This window comes from Typopeltis vanoorti, chromosome 24, assembly GCF_054136105.1.
Source record: "Typopeltis vanoorti isolate ZY-2024b chromosome 24, IOZ_Tvanoo_1.0, whole genome shotgun sequence".
In the NCBI taxonomy this organism is placed as follows: Eukaryota; Metazoa; Arthropoda; class Arachnida; order Uropygi; family Thelyphonidae; genus Typopeltis; species Typopeltis vanoorti.
The window spans coordinates 47,867,287-47,877,013 of record NC_143572.1 but is presented as its reverse complement, the minus strand read 5'-3'; the positions used below and the strand labels follow the sequence as shown (position 1 = coordinate 47,877,013).

Below are 9,727 nucleotides of genomic sequence, written 5' to 3'. Positions count from 1 at the left end.
ACCTCAGAGCGTTGTACACTGAAACTAACTTTAACCTCTTCTCTACAGAAGGCGACAATTATCAGAATGAGGTGCGTCGCCTTGTGTGCATGTACAGTGCATTCAACTAGTGCCTCTATCTGTCAAGAGTGATATTTGAGTTATCAAATACGTCTCCTGACACTGTTGTCACTTTGTTTACAACCCTCGTAGTTATGTTTTATTCTCACTGCATTTTACAGAAATTTCGTCCTTGGAAGGAATTTACATAAACAACCCACCAAGTGGGATGCTTCGTTTATTAAAAATAACAAATAGTTTATTTTATTTTGAATTTTAAAACTGGAATCCTTGCTGTATAAAAAGGAGACTTTAAATTAGTGTTCTCCCGCTACTGCTATATGAGTCGAAGAATAACACGAATTGAAAATATCCGACTAGTGGGTTCAATTTTGTACTAATCGAATCAAAAACGCTGTAGGAAGCTATCGTGCAACATATTGTGGAATTTTAAATACTTCACAAAAGAAAAAAAGAAGCGTATTGAAATGTTGTAAATATTAACAGCCATTCGCATTTATATTTACTATGTTTAATCAATTTTTGAAGTTCCTACTGATTGAAAAATGTTCATTTATTTTAATTTCTTTAATATTCAACATATCACGTTAATATGCCGCTCAATGGGATTTATTTTCTTAGACTGTATCAAGAATTTCAGAAGATCAAGGATTTTCATGCTGTTAAAAGAAGGCTCCTTAAACGCACAATTTCTTGCTTCACAAGTTCTTAAGGTTTCCAGAATGGTATCAGGATGCAGTGGAGCGGTTGCCTTACCAGTTATAACCAGTTGGATTAAATGTAGAAACAACTGAGTACAGTAGATAAAAGTAAAAATAGAGCGAGGAGGATAAAGAATTCCTTCATTGTTTCAGAGGTACTAATGCCCTATAGAACATAAAAAGTTTCTTTTGGGGTACTCTAACCTACATAAAATATTCTCATCCTCTCTCTTATCATGAAACACCCCCCCCCCCCACTTCCAATTGTAATGCCAGCACCTATATATGAAATCGCATTTGATACGTAGACAAGTAAGGTAACCTTGCTTACCTGTAGAAATAAACTCTCTAAATTGTAATTTAAATATACAAATAAAAATAAATTCTGTAATCTATATTATTCTCCAAAGGCGTTCCTTCATCCCTAATATATTACAAACATTTATTGATAGTAAATAAGAACTATCAATAAATCCAAGCTTTTCAAGAGAGAGAGAGAGAGAGAGAGAGAGAGAGAGAGAGAGAGAGAGAGAGAGAGAGAGAGAGAGAGTATGGCAGAGAATTGCGGCTAATTGGTACTCCAAAACCTACGGTTCAGGGTTAAAACGTGGAGTTACTCTTGCTATTGCATGTGATCAACTAACTCAGGAACTGGTCGAAGAAAGCAGGGCCATAACGGAGGCGTGGCGAAAGAGGAGCGCCTCACGGGTGCAACTAGTTTTGGGGCGCAAAACGTAAAAAATGTAAAAAATAAAAAAATAAAAAATATATAAAAGTCCGCTATTTTATATTGTAATTTTAAATTTTGGCAATACGCCGTTTTAGACACACAAATGATGCAATTCATTTTGATGGGGTTAATAGTAAGTATTTAACATATTACATTTAGTAAAACTTAACCTGTTACATTTAAAATTTTCAAACGTTTTGTCATTTGTGGGTTGGGGGGCGCAAGTTAGACATTTTCCACAGGTGCGTCATACCCTCGTTACTGTAATCGAAGAAAAGCTTAGAAAATGTTCTTCTGATGAGTTGATCAGAATCGAACTTATACGGTCTTTCTTTAGGCAGTTCGAACGCTATGGAGGGAGAAACAAAGAGCGGCAAAGTCACTGCTTAATGTAACATTATACTCTTCGTATAATACTAATGCATTAAAGAGGTTTAATGCGTTTTCAAATGATTTAAATCTATAATAAAACAGAGATTTTAATTGAAGATTCTGGTTAAGTTTAATTATCTAGAACCAATTAGTAAGAAACTGTAGATCTTATATTATCTTGCATCCTTGCGATTTATTTTTAAGATAATAACAACGAATGGCTGCAATGATTTCATAAGACTCAGAAAACCACGAAACTTAGACAGAGAAATTTAAACTATGTTATTCAATAGATTTAAAAGCACAGGTGGTTATTTACTTGATTTATTTTCGCTCTTTATTAGACAACTGTGAATTTGTGACTTATTACACTTCCATGGGTTACTATGGTTACCAAGCGTAATGATTTTTTTTTTTATTTCATTTCCACACGATCACTTTTGATCTTTTGCATCATCCGACAATGCCGAGTGCATACATATGGAATCATTAACAAGCAAAGGGGGGGGGGGATCTACCTGAAGACAATGAAACCTTTATTTCTAGTGATTTATTGAACTCAACAGGAGCCCATACGCGCTGTTTGTATATTCATAGAAAGGTTTTGCCTCGAGCTTATTGGAGCAAGAAAACAAGTTTAGAAAACACTGCGCAACCCAGAATATTTTATTAATTTCGAGAATACTTGCAAGAAGGAACGTTTATGGAATTTTGCTTTTGTTGGTGTGTTGCTGAATATTCTCTGTGTGTGGTGGGTGGTTCTTTACGAAAGGTAAGCATGTGTGTGTGTGTGTGCTCAAAGTCTTCTGATTCTTTCTCTAAATCCCATTTATTTGTCCGTTTTTCAATGTATGAAACCTTAGAGATTCTTAAATAGTAATAAGTAATAAAAAATATTAAATTATAGTTTAAAATCGAAATGTAACTATATAAATTAAATTTGTACTATATTAATAAAGATATATTTTATTTATATCAATTTGCCTGATTTGCCTCTTACATATTTTTTTAAATAAAATGAAGTAGAACATCAACAAACAGATTGTGACTAGCGCCAGTTTCGGATAGTGGCGAGGATCGTTACTACTAGAATTACATATCTTTGAATGAATATGGCATGATAATTATTTTAAATATTTGATAATGTGGTTGTCTGTAGAAAAGTACTTCTTTTGGAAACCGGGTCACAAACAAAGCCTACACTGCTGAGTACACAACTTAATACTCTTCAATTTGGGTATTTTTGTCTAATTCCAATGAGAATATTGCTTGCCAAAATTGTAGATACGGCCACCCGCCCTCTATGGATTATTTATTGTATATTAGGAACACATTTAACCAAGAAATTAAGAAATCAATAGAGTAATAATTACTGAATTACTATGCCCATTTATTACCTTGCAGTTCATTATACAAATAGTAAAAAAATTAAATTCATTTCATAAAATAATCTTATATTTCTTTCTTTGTTACAAACAGTTTCAAAATGCAGATGAAGTCAAGGCTGTTTATTCTTCTATTCTTATTTCTTTCCATTGGAACATGTGGAAAAGGGATACTTCGGTTAAAACGCCAAGGTAAAATGCTAAAAATATGTATACTCGCTACAAATGTAATGCTAATGGTAAAGTATACACTAAAGATAGACTTAGAACTTGGGATAATCTTTTAATCTTTTATTAATGTCCATGTCTTCTTTATTTTCTAGGATTGCCTTCATTTTTGTTTCCAGAACGTTTTCTAGAAAGAAAATTCCCAGAAGAAATAATCAACCCAACATGGGATGGAAGCATTGAAAGTGCCAAAAAGATTCTTGCTGAATATATCCTTCGAGCTGCTAAAGAGATCGCATCACTTCTTAATCCTGGAACAATCCTGGGATTCATCCATCGAGGTACCGAAGAAATCATTTCCATATTTGACATCAGAAATCCCTTGGAAAGATATCAGCAGTGCAAATCCCTATCCAACAGTCCTGGACATTGCACGTTTGCTCAAAACTGTATACTTCCAGAGTTCATTAGCAGATACACAATCTTCAGCAAATATATGTGTGTCATCAACAACAAATATGTTGGTGTCTGTTGTCCCGATACTTACTCCGTGGAGAACCCCACGTTTCAGTCATCTCAGTCATCTACAGGAGGGACTAAGCCAGCTAGACTTGTAGCTCTTGCTGATGGTAAGATAATGTTTATTGCTCTTGTTGATAGAACTATTAATAATTAGAGACTGAAATCAATACTTTGTAAGGTTTTCCATTAAACGTAAGATGAATATTCGTAAAGAATTGGTATCATGGCATTGAAAATTTCAAACAGAGAAATAAGTTCGGTCTTCTTGTAGATTAGACTCTTCTTGGAACAGACATAAGAGATAAATTCGATATTAAATAATTAACTATATTTATGTATGTGCATGTTCAAATAATTCTTTGTTGATTTGGGAAGGATGCGGTAGAAATTACAAGACGAAGATCATAGGAGGAACAGAAGCAGATCCGAAAGATTGGATTTGGATGGTAAGTTTTACTGTTCGTTTGAATAGTCATAAATTAAACTAAATATTTTTGCACATTTTTCTTAAATTCGGTTTGTTTCTTATTTATCAGCACCTGCGTTCCTTAACTGTGTTTATTGTATGTATTTTCCCAAGTTTAAATACTTACTGATGAGTAGGCCAGACTGATACTTTCAGCACTCGTAGGCATTAACATTCGTTGCATTTTTTCTTGCTTAGCATAATTACGTGCCTTTTGTCCCGTACCACAAAATTAGCTTATATGATGAAAACTTGACGCCTAATTCTTAATAAGTTGCATAGATAATTGACCTTCATTCTTCGAGGACTATCGTTGGGTGTCTGAGTGATGTTCGCTCACATTCCTTACAAGTCTGTTCACTTTACCATCACATTTCGACGAGTTTAGATCATGGCTAGCCCATTGATACGTGTCGTTATCTTAAAATGAATCCATATATTAGTGCATTGCTATCCAGAACGTGCAGGTACACTTCGCCGTTAGAGTGAAGTAAAATATATGAAACCACCGGATGAAGAGAGGTTGTAGCTAGACTCGTTTCTCCAAAGTCTTGGAATTTCAGCATCGGTGCAATGTTCATTACGCAGAGACCACTTAAGCTTTGACGCGCCATTTCAATTTAAATCGATTTATTTTACACAATCCATCTAGGTGCATGTGCTTGATATCATGTACCCTTTTGATGGGATGTTCCGATACTTTTGGCAACCAAGTGTATATCCTCAATTCTTATTTGTTGTATACTACATATAATTTGTCATTAAAGATATTCAAATGTGTATAATTAAACGATTTTAAAATTAATTATTAAAATAAATTAGTTCGGAAAGTCCTTTTTGGTATGTCCTTGTTTGGGTGATAAACTCCACCAATAAAACTAATCGCATAAATTAAAATATTCTTTATTAATAAATCCCGAGTTAATATTTTATTTACTATAGAATGCGAGTCAACTTTCAACTCATTAATATGCAAATATTAAAACAAAAATAAATCAAACTCTTTATTATTATTATTATTATTATTATTATTATTATTATTATTATTATTATTATTATTATTATCATCATCATCATTATTATTATTATTCTATAGGCTGCTCTACTTTACAAAGGAATTGCACAGATCTGTGGAGGAGTACTAATCAATGAATATTATGTGCTGACAGCAGCTCATTGTGTCAATAGGTATGACCGGTTTTAGTAAATTTGACAGAGTTCTTTCAAACATTTGCTTATGTATTTAATGTCAAGCAATTCATTGAGTCTGATAATCCGTTTTTCAAGCAGAACTGCTATCTGATTAAACTAACTCATGGTACCCAACGTTTTACGATCTATAAACAATGGAGTGTGAATAGCGACACCCATCAATTCGACTGCAAGAGAATGGTCCACTCTGAATTCTGCTTGGAAGGAACAATACAGAAGTTTATACCACTGAACATGGTTGCCCTAATTTCTGGTTCCCATACCATCCTTTGATAGGCGATAACAATCCTTGAGTGCTTTCAAGACACAATTTTGCCATTTTTTCTTACAAAACAGCCTTTAGTTCTTCTCCCCTTATCTTTGGTCCTGGTTGAAGTCAAAATCAAATCTCTTTCTTTTCTCAGTTGACTTCTACTTCTTCCTTTCCTTACATGATCACATGACTTCGATAGCATCTTTTTGGGTCCAGATACTTCTCATCCTTCCAGCTACTTTGTGCAATTTCCACATCTTCCCAACTTTACAGTACAGCTTTCACATTTCAGATGATGCTAAAATTTCTTAATGCTATTCAGATAGAGCAGTTCGACTAATTCATGATCCTCTCATTGACACTCTCTTACCATTCTTTCATAGACGGACAATTTTCTCACTTTGTGTTTTCTGCAGATATTTTCATGATGGTTTACCAATCTTCAGTAGAATCCATCATGCTCCTGTTTCTGCTAAACCTACAATAACCAGCAAACAGTTGCCTAATATGAATTGATAGTTGAAGAACCTACTGCTTTCATTTATGTTTCATTTGATCTATCTGTTTTCTGGAATAGCCTTTTTCATAAATTATTCAGCAAAGAACTACAATTTATGGGTCTCTAAAAAATAAAAAATAATAAAAAAAAATAATAATAATAAATAAATAAATAAAAAAGATAGAAATATCAGTAACTCCTGTTTTATTGACCTCTATACACTGCATTGATTTCGTATAGGATTCAGGACCTGACGTGTGTGGAAGTGATAAAAAAAAATCATAAATTTTTATTTTGTGAACCTGATTGATTTTTCACGAAAACCGCATTGACGCTCTCGACTCAAGAGTTTCTTTTTATAAAATTGACATCATGAAGCTCATTCTGATAGACGAAGAAGTCAAAGTATATGTATGAAGTCTCAAATTAACAAAATGTCACTGTTAGTTATTGCTAACGAATTCTGTTATCGGCATTTTCACAGCAATAGAACTCCTTCAAGTAGCGAAGTAATAAAAATACTACTACTAATAATAATTTAATATTGCCCATTCTTCATTATTACAACAAGATATCGTTCCAGTTGTTCAACAGCTGTGTGCATCAGAGAGTACTTACAGATTATAAACGTTCATAGTATTGGAGACATTGGAACCACTTACTACATTAACAACAATTGAAGTCGTGCAACAAAAATTAAAATCAATATTACATTACGAAGAAGAAGATTCTTCTATTTATGCCTGCAGATCTGTGTGTTTACAGGGACGGGATATCCTTTTTGAGAGATTATTATTATTATTATGATTATTGGTGACACCTCCAAGGAGTCCGAAGACTCATCATGGGAGGACACCTATTGTACAACTCTCCATCTCCACCACTACACTGAACCTCTACTACCCATCATCTACATCAGCGCCATCTACCGTCCACCACCACCACAACTAGTATTTTTTTGTCTGTAAATTGCTTGTGTTCTGAAGGTCCGATTTGTCTGTATGGGATGAAAACCCTAGTTTCCCGGAGGGGAAAAAACCCTGCTACCACCGTATGAGATCGGCTAACTCACCCTCGATTGAAAAAGTCCACATAAGGATTCCTCCCGTCGCGACGAGAGTCGAACTTAGGCCTTTTCCAATTGAATGGCGCAAAGTACCATCGTTCTTCCAATTGCGCTACAGAGGCGCTTATTGATCCTTGATAAAGGATCCTTGCGTTACACAAAGGATTTGAACCCTGAACGTTCCAAGAAGTTTCCGTCGAAATGAATTGAGCTACGAAGGCTCTAGAAGAATTATAGAATTGAAAATCATAAAAAGATGAGATCAGCGCATATATCGCAAACTGCGAATAGCTAACCTTTGGATTAGACTTTTGGCGCATGCCCAAAATATCTGACGTCACACACACTCAACAGCCGCTTTTTCTTCTTTGCATTTGTGCTTTTTATAAAAGTACTTTTGGCTACTGATGAACATCCGTTTTTTCATTTAAAAAAAAAAAAAAAGTTCTTGGTCTTGTTATAGGTTCTGAGATCTCTAATTGAGATGGTGGACATAAAAGAAAAAAAATCCTTAAAAGACAAACAAACAAAGCTCTCTTTTATTTACAGAGATATAAATGTATTAAGGACACAATCGCCCATATTTGTATATAAATAATTTTTTAAATAATTGCTTTCAAATTGATTTTTATGATGAGTTGCTGTAAATTGATTCGAAACCGAACCACTCAGGAGAATTATAATAGTATTAAAATGATTTATTGACAATTTTGTTCACCCGATGGAGCATTAAGTTACGTTCTTGTATTCCAGGTACATGCCTACAAATATCACAGTTCGTCTCGGAGAATACGATTTTAGAAAAGACACAGACGCAGGCCCTCAAAATTTTAACGTCACCACAATTCTCATTCATGAACAATACGAACAATATTCTAGGCGCAATGATATCGCTTTGCTAAAACTTTCCCGAGCCGCCTTCTTCAATGAAAATGTGCGACCGATCTGTCTACCCTTGCCAGATACTGAATACGTCGGAGAGATGGCCACAGTTGTCGGATGGGGAGCTTTTGGTAAGAACATCAACATCGTAAAAGACAATTTTAATTATATTAATATTTCAAATCATTGTGTGTCCAAGAATGTCACTAAATCAGATAATATTGATGAGATGACACAATAATCCGCGATGTTTAACTAAAGGTTCGAGTCAGTTGTTAAATTACTGAAAAAAATGTTTTTCTTTTATTGTAGAGGGTGGTCGTAATAGCTCAATACTCCTACAAATAACCGTTCCAGTATGGAATGACACAGAATGTGACAAAACTTTCCCTCAGACTATTTTTGATCAGTTTCTGTGTGCTGGATTTACCAATCGTGAAAAGAATTCATGCCAGGTAAGATTCCAATGTCTTCCTCCTCCACGTACACACGCACGCCTGTTAAAGAAGTCCTCTCAATAAAGTTGAACCATTATTTGAGTGTCATATCTTCGGTATGACGAGAGGCGATGTGTTTCCATCAGATTCGTTGCTTTGTTTATAGCAATGTGTTTTCAAAGTCTTCATATTGATTGTCTTTTTTTAACCATTTTCCCCTCTCTTTTAGGGTGATTCTGGTGGTCCTCTCATGGTCGACAGTGTTAATGGTCGTTGGTCGGTAACTGGCATCGTATCTTGGGGATTAAGGTGCATTGAGTCAGGATATCCAGGAGTGTATGTGAAGGTTTCCAAATATGTTGACTGGATCAAAGAGAAGGCAGTGTGAGAACAGCGAATACGGTTTGTATCAATCGAGTTTGCATGCAGTTAAAGACAAGAACGACTTACTGTGATTGGTGAATCATTAGAAATGTATTTGAAGAATGCAAATCTGCATTTAACACGTTCGCTGCCACGCTCCTCAAGCATTGGTTGTTCCTGCACGCCAAGCCCTTTTTGCGTCTTCAAGGTCACTATGAGTAATCTCGTAGCCGGCTTATCAGACAGAATTTTGTTTCATACGCCAACTACGAGTAATCTCGTATTGATGAGTCAATGGTGTTGTGGCGTGATAGACTGGCGTTTCGGCAATACATAAAAAACAAAAAACATAAATATTGCGTGAAAATCTATGAACTATGCGAATCGAATGGATTGGTGATAAAAATAAAAATTTATTCAGGAAAATCAGAATCCTCTTTAGCGAAAATGGGTCACGCATATGATATTGTATTCCACTTGATGGAAGAATATTTAGACAGGGGTTATGTATTGCATGTGGACAATTTTTATAATTCTGTAGCTCTGACGGAATAGTCAGAGAGAAGGTCTTTCCATTTCAAATATGCACAAATTTGAAATGGTTGAAACGC

General features: G+C 34.8%; 1 protein-coding gene across 1 annotated transcript; it reads left to right on the top strand.

Annotated features, from left to right (window-relative positions):
- The first annotated feature begins 3,456 nt into the window (after positions 1 to 3,456).
- On the top strand, positions 3,457 to 9,141 carry LOC150093173 (serine protease 1-like). The gene is made up of 4 exons (XM_090414170.1): positions 3,457 to 3,487; positions 3,572 to 4,045; positions 8,629 to 8,771; positions 8,983 to 9,141. The coding sequence occupies exons 1-4, from the start codon at positions 3,457 to 3,459 to the stop codon at positions 9,139 to 9,141; spliced, it is 807 nt and encodes a 268-aa protein (XP_090270296.1).
- Positions 9,142 to 9,727: the final 586 nt, after the last annotated feature.